The 17924-nt window shown below is 44.4% G+C and overlaps 2 protein-coding genes across 7 annotated transcripts; one reads left to right on the top strand and one right to left on the bottom strand.

The window, feature by feature from the left end:
* Positions 1-3446: 3446 nt before the first annotated feature.
* Positions 3447-5828, bottom strand: mrpl27 (mitochondrial ribosomal protein L27). 2 transcript variants are annotated; one of them, XM_030754383.1, is made up of 4 exons: positions 5749-5823; positions 5062-5190; positions 4183-4250; positions 3447-4041 (listed from the first exon to the last, which is right to left on the bottom strand). In XM_030754383.1, the coding sequence occupies exons 1-4, from the start codon at positions 5789-5791 to the stop codon at positions 3835-3837; spliced, it is 447 nt and encodes a 148-aa protein (XP_030610243.1). In that variant the 5' UTR covers positions 5792-5823; the 3' UTR covers positions 3447-3834. The 2 variants fall into 2 exon arrangements, with proteins under 2 accessions (XP_030610243.1, XP_030610244.1); XM_030754384.1 differs by having other exon boundaries at positions 3448-4041; positions 5752-5828.
* A 359-nt stretch (positions 5829-6187) lies between these two features.
* eme1 (essential meiotic structure-specific endonuclease 1) lies at positions 6188-16211 on the top strand. Of its 5 annotated transcripts, XM_030754379.1 has the most exons (10): positions 6213-6322; positions 6968-7707; positions 7874-8001; positions 8247-8336; positions 11238-11359; positions 12026-12158; positions 12440-12555; positions 12656-12845; positions 14225-14436; positions 16104-16211. In XM_030754379.1, exons 2-9 carry the CDS (start codon positions 6990-6992, stop codon positions 14399-14401), a joined length of 1674 nt encoding a protein of 557 aa, XP_030610239.1. In that variant the 5' UTR covers positions 6213-6322; positions 6968-6989; the 3' UTR covers positions 14402-14436; positions 16104-16211. The 5 variants fall into 5 exon arrangements, 4 of the variants coding, with proteins under 4 accessions (XP_030610242.1, XP_030610239.1, XP_030610241.1 ...); XM_030754382.1 differs by lacking the exon at positions 16104-16211 and having other exon boundaries at positions 6188-6322; positions 14225-14530; XR_004021459.1 differs by lacking the exon at positions 16104-16211 and having other exon boundaries at positions 12636-12845; positions 14225-14358.
* Positions 16212-17924: the final 1713 nt, after the last annotated feature.

Below are 17924 nucleotides of genomic sequence, written 5' to 3'. Positions count from 1 at the left end.
GAAGGCACTTTCCATTTCTTTGCAGCCGGCAGATTGACATCAGAGCCATTAGAGAAAGGAATTGTGGGACGGGAGTGCTTATGCTTTGAGGCTGTTGATTGATCTCTTTGATTCTGGAGTATTCTTATGGTAATGACCGTGACTCAAGCAGTACATTCCTTAATGATGGGCAATGAAAGTGTCATTGTCAGGATTGTCTATTCATTTACTGTCAGATTCCACATTGTGTTTTTCAAGGATATACAATAAGCTTTCTCAAATATTCTGCTCTCATTCAAATGTGACAGATTTTAAATCCAAACATTTCCCAAAGAGTAGAAACTTGACCACCACAGAATGACTGTATCATTAAGGATTAATAATCACACACAAAAACAATAAAAGAGTCAGAAAGTTTTCATATAGTCACAGAAACTCTACAGAGTTCAAAACCAAAAGCCCATTTTAAATTTAGCAGATATGAAGGTCTGTGAGCAGTTTCATGACAATCACCAATAGTTGCATCAATGTTCTCATGGTGGCACCAAAGCCAGCAGAACCAAGCATGTCTTTGCTAGATCTCATTCTAGTCCATCCAGCAAAGGTGGAAACTTTAACAGATTAGTGAAAACTTTGACCTGCTGGTGTCGGAGAATCTCCACAGCCACAGGCCATCATGTGGGTACATGAATATCTGCAACACATTTCACATGAACAGACAAATTACTTCTAAGCCTCGAAGCTCAGTGATGCCACATGCTGACCTCTGAAGTTTCCGTTATTTTAACATCAAAAGTCTTTTAGGTAAATTTGGCTTTGCTTAAACAGTAACTGTTCAGTCATCAGTGACTCTTAGTTGCATTTGAAAGTGCGGGCTGAGAGCACTGTGTTGCTCTTTAACCCAGATCAGACATTAACTACAGAAGAAGATGATAATGGATGATAATCAGAAAAACTTCTACTGTAATGATATTTACACACTGATGAGAAATCCATTAATGCAAATGTAAATGTTATTATGGAATGACCGGAAAGAAGGGGCTTTCATACTGTTAAAGCTTCAGTTTCTATGCCATATGTCAGGACAGGCATGATTAAAGTGGTGGGTGGGCTCCTTTACATTTTGAGAGAAGCCAATTGAATCTAATAATAGATTAAATGCAGTGTTGAGGCTGTCATTCTCAGCATCTACACGGATGTTAAAATCACCCACTATAATTATTTTATCTGAACTAAGAAATCAGACACTCTGAGTAAGGATATTCACAGGCTGTTCAAACATGGATGCGACACTTTGTATCATATGGAAAATCTTGGCCAAATTAAACATGTGGATCACAAAGAATGAGATGACCATACCGGATCAACTGAGGCCCGGGTAAATAAAAACCACCTCAGGTGCTGTCGGCCAAACTGTGTGATTGTTGGCCGAAGACAAAAGAAGAAGAGATGGGGAAGGCATGCTAGGAGGCAGCAAGAGAGAAGGAAAGGCAGGAGTAGGGAGGGGAGAGTAGGGACTGTAAATGTAAGGACTATTATTGGTCCAGGCTGAAATGATGGAGAGAAGGAAGGTAGATATATTGTGTGCAGGAGACCAGGTGGAGGGGAAGAAAAGCCAGGAAGAGGATTCAGGCTGCTCCTCCATGGTGTAGATAGGAAGAGAAATGGAGTAGGGCTAATCTTGAAGGAAGAGAACGTGAATAGTGTTGTGGAGATGAAGACAGCATCAGACAGGATCATGAATTTGAAGCTGGAAATCGAAGTCCTGATGCTGAATGACGTATAAGAGTGGAGGAAGGTGCACACAGATGGACTACATCTCATGCAGAAGGTGCAATCTGAAAGCGACAGGAGAGTGCAAGATGGTGGGAGGGGAGTGTGTAGCTGAGCAGCATTGGATGGTAATCTGTAGGGTGGTTTTGGATACCAAGGAGCAGAAGAGACTGAAGGCAGAGGCAAGTTCAGTGTTGCAGAGAGTTGAGGAAGGAGTTGAGAGGGAGGAGCTGGAGTGCTGAGGAAAAGTGCCAAGAATGTGTTTGGTGCATCCTCTGGACTGAGGAAAGAGAACAGGGAGACTTAGCGGTGGAATGAGGAAGTACAGGACAGTACTCAAAGAATCAGCTGTTTGGCATTGGCAGAGAAGATCTGGCAAGTTGCTCATGGGTACAACCTCAGACTCAACTCTGCTGCTCAACCCACAAACTTCCCTTACAGCCGTGGCTCCAACAGTATAAGATTCAGTGCCAACAAGTGAGGGAGCATACACAATAGGACCAACTTAGAATCACCAATTAAAAGTCTCCCAAAGTGGAAACATGCAAACTCTGCACAGAAAGGCTCCAGTTAACCAGGAGGTTACAACCTGGGAGGTTCCTTATGTGAGGTTAACGCTAATAAGAGCTTTATCTTCACTTATTAAGCAAATCATTTATTCATTCATTCATCCAAAACAAAACAAAGGCTTCCCATAAAGGTAAAAACACAAGAACAGCTTTCTCTAGACCATCAAAGGTTGATGAGATTACTGGTTTCTAGTGATTTGAGGAATTTCAGCAGGTGGTTATACGCCATCTTGTGGCTGGTTTTTGGTATTACACTTAGACATAAAAATGAAGCACGAGAAAAGTTGACCCTTCATTTCAAATCACGTTTTCCCATCAAGCACTACACACAGTTTCATGCAGTTTGCATAAAACTGAGATGTGCGAATTAAGATTGTGCAGCTGTGCAAAGGATTCTGGGTCAGAAAAGCACGCTGGCTTGACCACATGTGGTAGGACATGATGGTATTTGTGTGGCTTTATGGGTATTGGAGTGCATGTTTGGTTTGAACTACTTACTATTAAGACTGCATATTTTAAGCTAATGAACACTCCTTCACAGCGAGGGTGAAAAACATTTTGATGAGGTCTGAGTCAATCTGATGAGCCCCAGTCCAACCTGCTGTCACACAGCAGTGCCCACTCACAGGCTGGAATTCACTCTTTTCCCACTGCTGCCCGGCCATTTTCAGAGAAGTAGGCCACACAGACTGCCTTCACACAGCAGAGGTTAAACTCCACAGGCAGACAGACTCTGTGGATCACCTCTGAAAAGCCTGACATCAGTAGTTCCACCTCTGGACTAACTGTATGTGGGGTCTGTCTTTCTTTCAAAGGAAATACATTTACCTGCTTCTAGATGAGGCCTGCAGTTGGAGGAAAAGTGTGTATAAGACCTCTGTGGGTGCCCCTGTAACAATAGTAACAGATCCACAGCCCCTTAAATCTCAGAAAACAGACATCAAAGAGAAGCCAACAAATTCAGACGTATTAAGTGTGAAGTCTACAGTTTTCTGTTTAAGCACTTACACGGGGAATGGACTGGTCCTTAGAGGGCACTTCTGCACTCTCTACACTACCCCCCCCCCCCCCCCCGATAATACTCCTGAGACAACACCCAACTCAAAGATTTTCACATAGAAAACTTTATTACAGCGTGCGTATGACACGTCGTATGATGTCATTCCTGTGACCTGAGCTCAGTGCTTCACATTGAACCGCTGCCTTTACTTTGCTCACACTTCCAGTCTCATGGAACAACATCATGAAATCTTGGATTTAGACCATTTTTAACTCGGAGCTCATTAAAAAGCCACACTAAATGAAACCGCAGATGTTTTTGTATAAATAACCTAAAATGCTGCCGGAGGGTCGCGTCACTCCAGCTTGGAGACAAGAATCCCAGCAAAGATCTTTGAGGTCAGCAGGTTTCCTCTCAGATCTCTGGAAACCAAGAGTCAGTCAGAGCGAGTCCTCATCAACCCCAGCCAGCACATGAATGCCACCATCACCACTGACATCTCAGTGCTGTGTATTAGACCATGTCCACCAGCTGGAATTTGCCCTCCTGCTTGACTGGCAGGACGCTGATGAAAGTCTTGTAAAGGACGGCTCCTCTCGGCAGCTTGGTGATAACCTTGGTGGCCTCTGGGCTGCGTGGTGGTGGGATGTAGACCTCCTTGGTGAACCGGACATAGCCATCTTCCAGAGCAAAGAGCGTCTTGTTGGTTCCCATCCCAACCTTCAGGACAGGGAAAGAGGACCGGGAGAGAAACAAGAGGAAACCAATTACACCAGCTCTTCACTCTCTCCACTCCAGTGCAACATGGAATTAACTTCAAAATTCCATCACACCAAAATTCCTGGATCGAGTGCAACTTACATGAGCTCCTGGGTGATACCGCATCAGCCTCTGTGTTGCCAGGATGTTACCAGCATGGACAAAGTTTCCTATCAAACGGAAGAAAAAACGATCAGCTCCAGCCCCAACATATTATTACATCCAAGAATCTAAAACATATGAGCTCTGAGTCTAACTTCTGATTGGGGGGGCACAGCAGACTAAACTAGGCCAAACATTTAGTCAACTAAAATTTACAAACTAAAATAGTATAAGAATAAACAGGAAGTGTCAATTTGGACAAATGCAGCAACACCACCAGTTTCAGAAGCCATCGGTGCAGTTTGTTTACTGGGACTGCGCGAATCTGACAAATCCTGCTCATATCACAATAAAGTGAAACCAGTAAAAACTGAACAGCCTGGAAACTAAAGAACAAACATCCATTAATGCAAAACACAAAAATACAATAACTCTGTTCTAATGTGCAGGGATACAAACACAGTGAGGACAGGACTGAGTCTTTCTGCATGGCTGAGCAAACACGTGTTGTAATAACAGAAGCTCACTGACTGTGGTTTTGGGTGGACGTTGTCACTTCTGTTACACGCACTGCGATTTTATTTGAATTTGCATTTTAAATGTGTGCAGGGCAGAGAGAAAGCCTGCCACTGTCCGTGTGGGTCACGTTTCAACTACATGCGGTGGTGCTGAATTGTTATCTTTATATGATGTGCTTTAATCACAGGACTGTGGTCATTCTGCTCATCTGTGTCAGGCTTCAGGTATAAATGCAGTCATGTCAGCAGGGGTCACTAACTGGCAGGTTACTGTCAGCTGCTCTCATGTCCAGGCTCCGTCCTGCAGACCAGAACAGGTGCCTACTGGATTTAGAAATACATGAAGTAATGATTGTGTTACCATCCCGTTTCTTGAAGCCGTATCTTTTCCCGGGGCTCTTTCCTCCGAGGTTCTTGCTGCTGCCACCGGCCTTCTTAGACGCAAACCTCAGCGAGTCCAGCAGAGAGGGCTGCCCAGGTACCAACAGACCTGAAACCAGCAGAGCAAACGTGCTCATATGAAGCGCAGTGACAGCTGGAGACCGCCGGCCGAGAGGTAATGTAAATTCTCTGCGGAGGGGTCACAGCGTCCGCACGGACCCTCGGGCTAACCATCTGATGACGAAATTTACGTCACCGGGGCCCAAGCGGACGCGGAAAGTATTCAAGTTTTTCAGTTTAAAACCATCTCCAGCCCGTGACACGCTCCGTTTACCTCTGCGCTGCACCCAAACATGACTGTTACCTGCCGGTGTGAGCTCTTATTATTCCATCATTAGGCTTAGCTTAAGTGGACACGACCCACATTACCGTTACTGAGTCCTAAACTAGCAGAACCAATTAATGTTAATCAACATTTTAAACAAATTCAATTTGTTCTTTTCAGCTGCAGCGTGACATTCAGCGCTACCTCACATACAGCCAGGTTAGCACACAGTCATCAAGGTAAACTTAAACGGAAGCGCGTGCTCAAAAAACAAAGCCTCGCGACGTTCCTGTCAGCAGGAATTCCCGTTAATACGTTTCAAATACTCATTTAAATACTTAATACCTGCTCTGGACTTGAGCATCAACGACACCAGCGCAGCCATCTTGAGGAATGTCGCCTACGTCATTCCCACACGTCACATCCGTTTACATTTGCTACATTCAAATTTCTCAAGAAATGTTCCACAAAAGTCTCAAACAGAAAACAACATGTACTACTACTGTCAGCGTAATAATGATGATGATGATAATATAACAACAATAATAATAACCAATAACCAAAGATCGCTGGTAAAATTATTAAACTTTTAAACGTTTTTGATTTTTTTTTTAATCACTTTTGATGGTAATTTTTTAAACTGGCAGTTTTTATATCCCTGAGACCGCTGAAATTTTAGTTAATTTAAACTAATTACCCAAATAAGTTCCCGGAGGGATTTTATGATGGCCGTCGAGCGGTGATACTTCCTGAACACAGTCCTAAAACATTTGGCCGCATCGTCGGTCCATCCAGAACCAGCCTGCGTCAGCGCCAGTAGAAGCGGGGAAAATCCTTGGCCTCCGAGAGCCCGTGAACGCACCATTACCCGGGCAAATCAAACAGTGTCTCGCGCAGAGTTCAGCCTCGTCTTCAGGTAAATAAACAATTTTCACCCTGTGGTTTGAAGTCAGAGCAAGTATATTTTTTTCTTATTTATACTGTTTCTTTATTAACTCTACGGCCTAAGATTTCAAAGAAGTGTGCGAAGCGCAGTAAGTAACGCACCATCAGGCTAATCTGCTAACCTGCAGCTTCAGAGGTCTGCAGTCGGGTAAAATGTGCTCGGGTTGTCCTTTGTGATCCTCTCTAAGAGAACATTAATGCGGTGCCAAACTCAATTTAAAAAGTAATTTCTTTATCGCCAGGTCCTGTTCGGTTAGACACCGCGTAGCTGGAAGTTATATATTCAATTAAGTCGGAGAAGCCAATAACGTTACACCGAGCGAGTCCTGTAATTGGTCCTGCTTATCTTCTAACGCCAGAAAACACAACGGTGGGCGGTAACAAGCGCTGCGCACCTTTTTATTCAAATCATAATGTCACTGAAATAAGGCCTGCTGGGTGCACTGTGTTCATGCCGAATTTCCGAGAAGACCTTTATCTTTAATCTGCAAGGTCACATAGTAACGTATGAATTAGTTAAGAAACATAAGGCTGTGAGACACCAGTGTGAATCTGGTGTGTGAAAATGCTTGTTGAGTGACGATGCTGTTATTCTTGTGCCACACAACATGCGCAGCAGCCTCCCTGGACATGTGAGCATGGGCAGCTACAGCGACTGCAGCAGTGACCCCGATGAGGAGCTGCCTGTGTTCGACTTCCTCCAGCCAGCTCGTCATTTAAGCCAGGCCTCCCAGAGACAAGCTGAGAAACCACACTTGGTCGACCTCGATGATTCTGATGCATCAGCAGCAGCCGTCTCCTCCCCAGGGAGGGGTAGCCGTGGTGTGTGCACGGGAACAGCTGATGTAACGATAATTAGCAGCAGTTCTGATGATGATGATGAGCCTTATGTCCCTTTGGCACAGAGAATCAAGCAAAAGCGAGACAATGTGATCAGCGCCTCCTCTGTGGCCACTAATGGGAACGGTGCTGAGCACTTTCTGCCATCCGGTCTGGCCAGCTCACAGCTCTCGTGCCAGAATGGCTTTTTAGAGTCAGAGTGCCTGCTTGGCTCATATCAGGTGAGAAAAATGGGCCGTGAACAGGACCTCGAAGAGCTGCCTCTGAAGAGAGCAAGGAGCATAGACACCTCTCCTGCCAAGAGGAGACCTGGCAAGCGGGTGGTTGAGGAGATCCAGGCCTCCGGGGAGGAGGCTCTGAGGAGGAGGCAGGCCAGGGAGAGACAGCAGCGGGATAAGGATGTGCTCAGGGAGGAACGGGAGAGACAGAAAACAGAGAGGAAAGCTCTGGCAGAGGCTGCTAAGGCCCTGAGGCCAGAGGAGTGTATCAAGCACATGGTGGTGGTGGTGGATCCAGGTAAGAAGGAAACATTAAATTAGTCTTGACAATGTGCATAACAGATTCATCACAAATTTTATTTTAAACTGCACATCCAGCCAGTCTTTCATGTGCAGAACTACTGAGGTCGTTAAATGTGCTAATTGCGGCTGTAATAGTGTGGAGTGTGTTTGTGTGTGTGCAGCTCTCTTACAGCTGGAAGGAGGCGGCACTCTGCTGGCCTCGGTGCAGGCTCTGGGTTGTAGCTGTGCGATCGAGAAACAACCCCTCCCACGCAGTGTGAGCTGGATGAGGAGAGCTCCCTGTGTGCAGGTGATAAGACACATGCAATATTTTCCCCATTGTGTAGTTTTATAAAAAGTGAAGCATGAATGTGAAATTGTCAAATTTGTTATGATCCCTTGCTGTAATTGCCATAAATGAATGAGAAGAGGTTTTATGAATGCTTATTTAGCAATAACACACTTTTCTGTCCCCCCATCACTCTCACACACACACACACACACACACACACACACACACACACACACACACACACACACACACACACACTTAAGCCAGATGAAGGAGCGTCTGTACCAGAGGCCTACGTCGTGATGCAGATGACGGTGGAGGACTTCATCACTTTGATCCACAGCTACATTCAGGTTTGTTGTGGGTGCTGATGTTAAACTCAGTGTTTCTCAAACTGTGGTGCACGCCCCTCTGGTGGGGCACAGGGTCATGACAGGTGGGGCACAAACGACCCAGGAGAAAAGTCATGCGGAACAATGAAATTCTGTTAGCATATGGTAGCAGGTATGTTAGCATAGCAAAATCCTTCACCGCCTTTTGTGTGCATAGAGACGTCATACTGCCAACACGGGGACGTGGGTGGGGTGAGCGACTTTAGGAATAACAGGAAGAAAAAGATAAGGCAAGAGCCAGACAATGACATCAGGTAATAGGAAAGGAGTTATGTATGAATGTGAATTATGGTCATTCAGGTACAAAAACATCCTTTTATCCATTTTCTTTTTTAAATTGATGATCCAGTTTAGGTTTGTGGGACGAGGTGTGGCTGAACCAGCACAGGGAGGAAATGTAGAAGCTCCAGCTGAGCAGATGGTTCAAACCATAAAATCTCTGGCTGTGAGGAAATAGTGCTAACAATACAACAACAACAAGGACGAGGGAAACTCTATTATTTATTTAAAAGGGTCAGTGCAGTTTGACACAGTTCAATACAGAGCATGAAACTGATGTGCTGCACATACAGTGGCTTGCAAAAGTATTCATAGCCCCAGGCAACTTCTGCATGCAATTGGTTGCACTCTGAGAAAAGGGGGCTCAATACTTTTGCACACCACACTTTTCAGTTTTTTTATTTGTAAAAAATGTTTTGAATCATGTATAATTTTCTTTCCACTTCACAATTGTATTCCACTTTGTGTTGGTCTTTCACATTAAATTCCACTGAATTTGATGTTTGTGGTTGTAATGTGACAAAATATGGAAAAGTTTAAGGGCTATGAATACTTTTGCAAGCCACTGTATAGTTTGTAGCTGCTGCTGATTTCTGAGCCTTGTCCCTGTTGGGCTTTTACATTTGAAGATTAAAGCCTCACAAACCCAGTGACACCTGCACCGCTGCTGTTTGTGCAGTGTGAGCTCACACCAGCCCAAATACCGATGCATGCTGTGTTTTGTACAACCCTCCTCTCAGAAATATTATCTTCTGCCATTTTGGTATACATGTTCACGTTTATGCCAACGACACACAACTCTACATCCTAGAACCTCTCTGCCCCCTCCTGTCCTCACCTGCAGGGCAGCACCACTTGGATGACAGTCAGCTCAAACTCATTGGCAGTAAAAGTGAAGTTATCCTTTAGCTCAAAGGACCCACTTTCTAAAATACACCCTTCTGTTGTCTTAATAGATGGTTGTCAGGTCCACACGTCCCCCACTATCAGAAGTCTTGGAGTCATCTTGGACAGTACTGTCGTTTAGCGCCCACATCAGTATTGTTTCACATTCAGCCTTCTTCCACTTACATAACATTTCTAGACTGCAGCCTTTTTGTTCTCACCACAGCGCACGAGTCCTGGTTCATGCCTTGGTCGCCTCCATCATCGTTACACCTCCTCACAGGCTCAGCACCGCGTCTTTGGAACTTATTACCTTCGTCTGCTAGACTCTGACTCAAATCACAGCTCAGAACCATCTGTTTGATCAGCTAAAACATCTTCATTTGTGTTGTAAGATGACCTTGCCAGCAAATATTATTATTGTTATATTACATGAACCAGGAAATGATGTTAAAGCTGTATGAATGGACTGGTTCCCCCTGAAAATGTAAATATGTAAAAAGTTTACTAAATTTCTCAAACGTCTGTCTTTGTGGGACCCGTTCTCAGCAGTGATTCATATTTTTGGTGGTGTGCTCATTTATTCTAATCACAGAGATGCTGTGTGCTGGGCTGAGATGAAAGATGTTGATGTGTTTTAAATAGCTGGAGCTCCACCGCACAGAGACGTGTCAGGCTTTGAATATATATTAATATATACATACATTATATATAGATCTAATTTATGTCTCATATTCAAAATTACAATATATGATTTAAGAATAACTTTATTGATCTCAGAGGGAAATTCACAGGTCTGAGAAGTGAAGGCTTGATGGCTGTGGGTACACATGATTCTCAGCAGAGAGGAGCCTTCAGTCCTGATGTTCTTTGTTCCATACAGATGTTCTAAAGTGGCTGATCAGGGCGCCTGGGTGGCTTAGTGGTGAAGCCGGTGACCACATACAAATGCCGCGGTGCGGTGCAGGCGGCGCTGGTTCGCGTCCCGGCCTGTTGCCAATTTGCCCGCGTGTCGTCCCCTGTATCTTTCCCCCATTTCCTGTCTCTCTCCACTGCTAGCAAAAGCCGCTGTGGCCAAAAACACACACACACACAAAAAAAAGGGGCTGATCAGAGGTTCAGCTTCTAACATCTCTAGTCTGGATTATTCCACCTCCTCTCCCAGTGTGTCCAGTCCAGATATTTATATTTTCTAGGCTGGAGAGGGGGCACTAATCTTTGGAAATCTGGAATTTCCTTTGTCAGGAATGACGTTGTGTCCCAGAACCAGTTTTGCAGCTGACTGTTATCTTTCAAAATCTTTGTTTCCTTCTTACGTCATGATTCCTTCCACCTTGTTGAGATTAGCGGTTCCCAACACATTGAAGCATCCCCACAGCGTAATACACCCCCATAACTGCACAGCAGTTAGTGCGGTGGCTCAATAAAAAGGTCGTTTTTTCAGGGGGCTGATAATAAATCTGTGATTGTGTGCAGATAGAAATAATTTAAGCTTTCCAAAGAAAATCCCTCACTGTGTTAAAAAAGCACTGCAGAAAATTTTGGCAACTTTAAATTATAATTTTGTCCTCATTTGTATTTCATTTACATGTAAGATGTAAATGCAAACGCTGCATTTACATCATTTATTTATAAAGTATAATTCATATCTGTACAGTTCTTTTTTCCTAATCTGTACCCCCCCCCCACCTGATCCAGGAACAGAGGCGTGGCAGGTCAGACTGTGGACCCACGCTGACATCCTGGGTCCAGGAGCAGCAAAGGCGCCACCGTGGCCGGACCCTCAGCCTGGCAGTGATGGAGCTGGAGAAATACTTCAGGTAGGAATATGAAGGAAAGGATAGTTTGATTATTGTTGCTCTACAGCTCATGCTAACCTTGTACTGAGCACCTCCATCAATGGAAGTGGTCACATGCATGAAAGCAGAACGTACGCCCCATCGTGACTTTTAAATTTAACGTGTTTCTGGATTTTTTTCTCTTTGGAAGAAATCCCAAGGCTTAAACCATCTGCAGGTACTGCTAAACAGTTCACAGCTGCAACATGGGGAAGCCTTCCTGCACCTCCCCATCGTTGGCTTTGTGTTGTGGTAACTGTGCTGTTTCTGCTTACATCCACACTAATTACAGTAAATTAAATAATTTGCTTTTTGGTGTGAAGTCTGCACACATAACATGTATTTTGGATATTTTTGCAGTTGCAGTGGTGGTAGTGGTAAATCAATCAGGCTTAATTCAGTGCTTTTTAGACGTCCTGCTAGAAGCAGCTGCAGACTGGCTGATTTGGTGGTGAAACTACGGCTCCTGGTGTAAAAGTGCTCAGTAAAATGTTAAAAACCAAAAGGAATGCCCCTCAGATACCGTGTGAGCACGTGTCAACTATCACTGTGGAGTCTGGCAAAATAATGCTGTGAGTAGGTGTGAAGAGAGGAAACGCACCACCGAATGTCCTGTGCATCAAACATGACCAAAGTTTTTGTCCCAAGATCGCAGAAGTCTCAACATCAGAAGAATTTTCGAGAGGCCGTCACAAAGACGGGTGGAGGTAAAGCCAAGAAGAGGGAGAAGAACGGCGGAGCTGCTGTGCTCCCGGAGGTGTCCCGAGTCGAAGTAGAGGAGGTCGGTCAGTTTGGTCATTTATAACTGGTTAGAGAAGAATACAAAAACCAAACAACCTCTGCATTTGTTGCAGTTCGTGCCTCATTAATCTGAGTCAGCTTTTGCCTTAAAGGTATTTTTCTTACTAAGGTACTGACTGAGCTATTCTTTAATGTAATAAACTGTAATAAAGTGATACTCTGATTTATACTGAAGCCCGTGGCGTGTTTTCAGTCAAATCGTGGTTACTATGTTGCTTATGGATAAAGTGATTCATCTGTTTGTTTCTGACATCCTTTCAGGCACTGGTGCATCTCCAGCTTCACGCCGGTGTCTCGGTCCGCTTCTTCAGTACCTGGAGGGACTTCTCGAACCACATCGCCATGACAACCAAAGCGGTGGCAGAGGCTCCTTTCAAGTGAGCAACTCCATTTGTTTTTCCTCTCTTCACGGCTCAGCTGAAAACGGCCTCTGCCAGATCAAACATTCATTTCCCAGGTTCCCCCGTGTGTTTGCAGGAGAGAGCGGGAGAAGACGGGCTTTTCCTTCCACCTGGAGAGTGAGTGGGCAGGGGGCCAGCGGGTGGATAGAGCTGGGAAGGGCCTGCTGCAAGTGTGGAAGAGACAGATTCAGCAGTTCAACAGAGTGAGCCCAGACATGGCTGCTGCCATCCTGGCAGCTTATCCCTCCCCACAGCTGCTCGAGCAGGTACAAACACGGCCGACACACTGATGACTCTGAGCAGGCAGAATTCACCGTCCTCACATCAGCTTACTGACGCCTCGATGGCAAAGAACATTTCAACTCTCCTCCTTAGTCTTTCTCCTCTTTATAACGAGGACATTTCAGTCAGACTCCTCTGATGTGAAAAACACCAACACGGGGCTGTAACTCAGATCCTCACAGATGCTGTTAAAGGATCTGCTGTGAGCAGCTTCAGTGGACCTGCACAGGTCACACGTGGAGGTTTATATACAATCTGTATATTAACACAGAAATCATTATCTGGAGGTAACGTCCTTTAACTGGTCTTTGACCTTTTTCATTGTCCTGAACGTCTTTACTGTGATCAGTCGTTGTCTCAAAGAGCTCATCGCTGTGTCTAAACGATGATTTTGTGCAGATTTTTCTTCTTATCACCATTTCTGTGAGAGAGTATTTTTCCTCATCATGATTTCTTCATTTTTGCATATTTGTTGCTCATATTTCAGGTCATCAAACACATTTTAATATTAGACAAAGATAACCCGAGAAAATCCAAAAAGCAGTTTTTAAATGATGATTTAACTTATTAAGGAAAAAAAAAATCTGCTCTTTGTTGAATCGTGAACTATTTTCTGGAAAGCTGAGTTCAGTTTGTCCCCCACAGCAGACCTGCTCAATGAATCCATCACTTACACAGAAGCCGTGTGACAAAGTGAAGCAGAAACAAACCCATCATCACAAAGTCGCTGACATCCATCAGTCTGAAAGGGTTACAGAGCCATTCCTAAGGCTTTGGGACTCCAGTTATCCATAAATGGAGAAAACCTGGAAAAGTGTTGAACCTTCTGAAGCGTGGCACTCAGCTCAGGAGAGTGCTGCAGCGGGTACCTGCACCATTATGGCGGGCATAAATGTTTCCCTGACACAACCCTCCCAAAGGGATTAATAAAGTTTAATCTAATCTGATTACGTCACCAGTGGCACACACAGGGACCAGTGCAGCAGCTGTACTGGGACCTGCAAAGGTGTACAAACACCGACCGTATGCTTGTTATCCAGTTCTAAGTGTTGGTGGCATCAGGAGAGTTTATGGCAGCATCTCAGGCTTCACAGCATGAAGCAAGTTAAAACGTTCAGAGCTCGTGCTGATACATGATCACCTCTATTTGCTTTAGCTGGCATGAATTTGTGTGCGTTTGTGCGTTTTCATTGAGTTTGTAATTGTTTTGCTTTTGTAGACCTCATCATCATCTTCTGGAGATCTGGAAAGTTTATTACTTAAAGTGCAGCCTCTAAGAGATCTTGGATGTGCAGATATCAGGTCGACACGTCACAAACATTTGAACTGATTTAATATTTCATCTTTCCTTGTGTGTCTGCAGGCTTACAGTCTGTGCAGGACCGAACAGGAGAAGCTCTCTCTGCTGTCTGACCTGCTGATCCGCAGAGGAGAAGGCGTCACCTCAACCTCCCGCAGAGTCGGCCCAGAACTTTCCAAACGCATCTTCCTCACAATGAGCTCCTGTGATCCGGAGCAGACCGTGGACTCCAGCCTTTGACCTCTGACCTCTGATTCTGACCTTGTTGCTGGCAGGTTGTCGTTCTTTGAATTTAATATCTCTTTAAAATTCTGATTTTTTTTTTTTTAACAATTTCTATTCATGTATTAAAGTTTTATTCAGCTAACAGATTTGAAGACTGTATTTTCTCTGTAGGATGCACATGAAGTCATACAGTACTGCTTTCAGCAGTAATCCCCAGAGGATTACCATCTGTGGGGCTCCCGTGTTTTTATTAAAAAAAATAAGTAAAGCCAAAGTGCAGCGTTAAATTAAAATAAATAAATATATTTATTCAGTCGATCAGCTGCCCCAGCACACCGCGGCAGCGAGGACGGCACTGGCCACCAAACACGTATCATCCAGCAGATCCTTCTGTTTTTGTTTATCGTGAACACGTTTGTGTCCACACTGGGGGTCACTGATAGTCTCAGTCTTTGCCACGCTGAGCTGCTGATGGTTCTGCTCGCAACAGCGCTGCAGGTGCACCTGCTGTGGTCTGTGGTCAGGTAGTCAACTATCCAGGTCACTAAAGAGGCATCCGCCTGCATCGCTCACTTCATCACCCAGTAAAGCCGGCCCGATGGTGCTCGCTTATTTGTCCAGGTGAGCGCAGACGTGTTTGAGCAGGTAGATAATCGTGTCCTGCAGGACAGGGTCTACATCGAGGAAATAAGTATTTGATTTGATTTGATTCTGCATCAGTGGGGTCAACAGGAGGGGGGACATAAACAGCATCTGTATAACTCCTGAGGTAAATAATATGGCTGCAGTCCAACAGCACACAGTTCAATATCTGGGCACCAAATATGCTCTTTGATGCAGATGTGAGCAGGACTGCATCAGCAGTTATTAACCCTTTAACACCAGCTGGAGCATATTTGATACATGAGTTTTGAGACTTCAAAACACTCCTGGTACTCCCTCTGACTTTGGGCCGTGCTGTCAGCATTATATCCACAGTGACTGTATGAGGACAGGTTCATGGCGCATAACTCAGAAAACTCACCTCAGCGCTCCTTTCCTCTTCTTCGGTCCACCTCGGCATTCTTGGTGTGATTTTCCTCCAGATTTCCAGCTGGCAATCAGCTGATCAGGGCAATCAGCTGAGTAAACAGCAGCAGCATGAAGTTGTTGTGCTGCGGTCCGTCGTCCCAAAGAAAAAAGTATTCCCACTACGAGAAACAAGGCGAAAACTCAAGCAACATATTTGAAATGTAAAAGATGGGAAAATGGGAAAAGTTGGAAATTAAAAAAAAAAAAAAAAAAAAAAAGGAGCAAAAACTGCAATGGGCTGCCTGCAGGATGACAGCACACTCAAAATAATAATAATAAACTGCATGTTCTCCCTGTGTGGGTTTCCTCCTGCAGTCCAAAGACATGCAGTTAGTGGGGTTAAATCGGGGATTTTAAATTGCCCATAGGTGTGAATGTTTGTCTGTCTCTCTGTGTTAGCCCTATGACAGGCTGGTGACCTGTACAGGTGTACCCTGCCTCTCACCCTGTGACAGCTGGGATAGGCTCCAGTGACCCTGAACAGGGGAAGAGGACGGATAAAAGAATACTTACAAAGAAGTCACATTTTCCACCTGGTTTTAATTCTCATAATCTCTCATGTGTCTACTTTAACAGTTATTTTGAACTTTTATTTTTGGAGCTGTGGGAAAACCGATTAGCTTAAACTTAGTTCATGTCATTTCAGGTGTGATGACAGACTGATCCACGATCAGCCGAGTGACTTCGTTTGCAATTGAAATTCAAAGGTGAAAATAGAAAAATGAGCTCTGGAGGATCTGCTAGCAACAATATAACTTTTAGGACAATTTGCCAGCTAAACAAGTTACCGTATTTTCCGGAGTATAAGTCGCACTTTTTTTCATAGTTTGGCTGGGGGTGCGACCTATACTCCGGAGCGACGTATATGTGACATTTATAACACATGAACCAAAATACTCCAGCCACTTGACATCTCCGTGAACTGCAGCTTTAAGGCAGTCTTGCGTAACCTGTGGGCGCAGTGGATGATGGATGGAGAGCACAGCTTAACGGCAACTGGGAGAATGCACCACCCAACTTTCCTGGAAGTCATTGGATGGATCAAGAAAACATGGGCTTCAGTGACAAACCATCCTGTTGGGATTCAGAAAGGCTGGAATAATTGGAACTGCAGCTGACGACATGTCTGACTAACGCGACACAGAAGAGGAAGCGGCGCTTCGTCTACGGAGTGTACGGAATTGTTTAGAAGTGACACCGAGGATGAAGAATTCAATGGATTGATGGTTTGGTTAACTTGTTAGTATGTTCTTTATGCTATGGTTATCTGAATAACTTAATGTTACGTTAACATACTGTAGCGATTCTCTTAGTTAGAGAGCGTGTTGATGTTGTGGGATTTCGGACTGTTCGGGAGGTTCGTGAAGGCAGCATGGAGAGAGAAAAAGACCGAGAGCTTGCCTGTGTGTGTGTTGCTGTTCCGCTGTTGTAGTTGTGGTTGGTGTGCCTGTGGCCTACAGCAGCCGTTTTTCTGTTAATAAAGACGACCTTTGTTGTGAATATCGCCGACTTTGGAAGTGTGTTTACAACGTTACAATACCGAACACGTGTTCGTTGTGCGTCATGTAGCTGAATGTGCTACGTTAGCATAACGTAGGTGTAACCGTGTTCGTCCTGTTCTTTAATCCATTATTATTTTAAATTGCCGTTCAAGATGGAATTTGTGCTCTGGGTCTCGGATTCTATCAACCCCCCCCCCCCCCCCAAAAAGTGCGACTTATAGTCCAGTGCGACCTATATATGTTTTTTCTTCTTTATTATGCATTTTTTGGCTGGTGCGACCTATACTCCGGAGCGACGTATAGTCCGAAAAATACGGTACCTAATTCTAATCAAATCACATGTCTAAATATCCAAAATATAAACTATATACACTTTTTTAATATACAGTTACAAAAGTGTCGTCAAAGGCATCTTAGTGCTGCTTATAGTACGGGGCGCTAACAGCGCTTCTCTACACACAGACGTTTGTTTCAAATGTTTGTCTCAAATTTATTCTAACACATTACCTTTACACCAGGTGAGTGCTGAATTGGATAGCAGGTGTTTACCCAGGTAAACATGGTTAAAGATGGATGCCACCCCTTGGTGTCTGAAGGCCTGGGTGCAAAAAACTGACATGATGTGAAACAGCTCACTCATTGGCTAATGGCTTGGGATTGACAGCTTTTTAGCCAATGAGCATGTGGTTTCAAGCAACCTGTGAAAATGATCCATAGGTTTGAATTTTAGAGAGGGAGGAACTCAGCTCAAAGCCTTCCTGTACTTAAAGCTGCTGAATGAACTCTGCTGGAGTTTCCCTTTCAGGAACCAAACATTGAAATGAGTCATACGAACATCATTTACTAATGTTTGTGGCATGCAATTTACTGCAAACTATGCTAAATCTAACACTGGAAAAGACATGTCTTATGCCTGTTGTGATTGTCACAGTTGCTTCTAGGAGTCTTTATTTATTTGCAGTGAA

The sequence above is a fragment of the Archocentrus centrarchus genome, chromosome 19 (assembly GCF_007364275.1).
Source record: "Archocentrus centrarchus isolate MPI-CPG fArcCen1 chromosome 19, fArcCen1, whole genome shotgun sequence".
Classification (NCBI taxonomy): Eukaryota; Metazoa; Chordata; class Actinopteri; order Cichliformes; family Cichlidae; genus Archocentrus; species Archocentrus centrarchus.
The sequence above is the reverse complement of the archived record's forward strand: the minus strand, read 5'-3'. Positions and strand labels throughout refer to the sequence as shown.

Bases quoted from the DNA above. Each gene is read 5' to 3' on its own strand.
- mrpl27 (XM_030754383.1), bottom strand. From the start codon at position 5,791: ATGGCTGCGCTGGTGTCGTTGATGCTCAAGTCCAGAGCAGGTA. The intron at 4,251-5,061 runs GTAACACAATCA...TCCGTTTGATAG, and splicing joins CGGCTTCAAGAAACGGGATG to GAAACTTTGTCCATGCTGGT. The intron at 4,042-4,182 runs GTAAGTTGCACT...CCTGTCCTGAAG, and splicing joins GGTATCACCCAGGAGCTCAT to GTTGGGATGGGAACCAACAA.
- eme1 (XM_030754379.1), top strand. From the start codon at position 6,990: ATGGGCAGCTACAGCGACTGCAGCAGTGACCCCGATGAGGAGCTGCCT. The intron at 7,708-7,873 runs GTAAGAAGGAAA...GTGTGTGTGCAG, and splicing joins GGTGGTGGTGGTGGATCCAG to CTCTCTTACAGCTGGAAGGA. The intron at 12,556-12,655 runs GTGAGCAACTCC...GTGTGTTTGCAG, and splicing joins GTGGCAGAGGCTCCTTTCAA to GAGAGAGCGGGAGAAGACGG.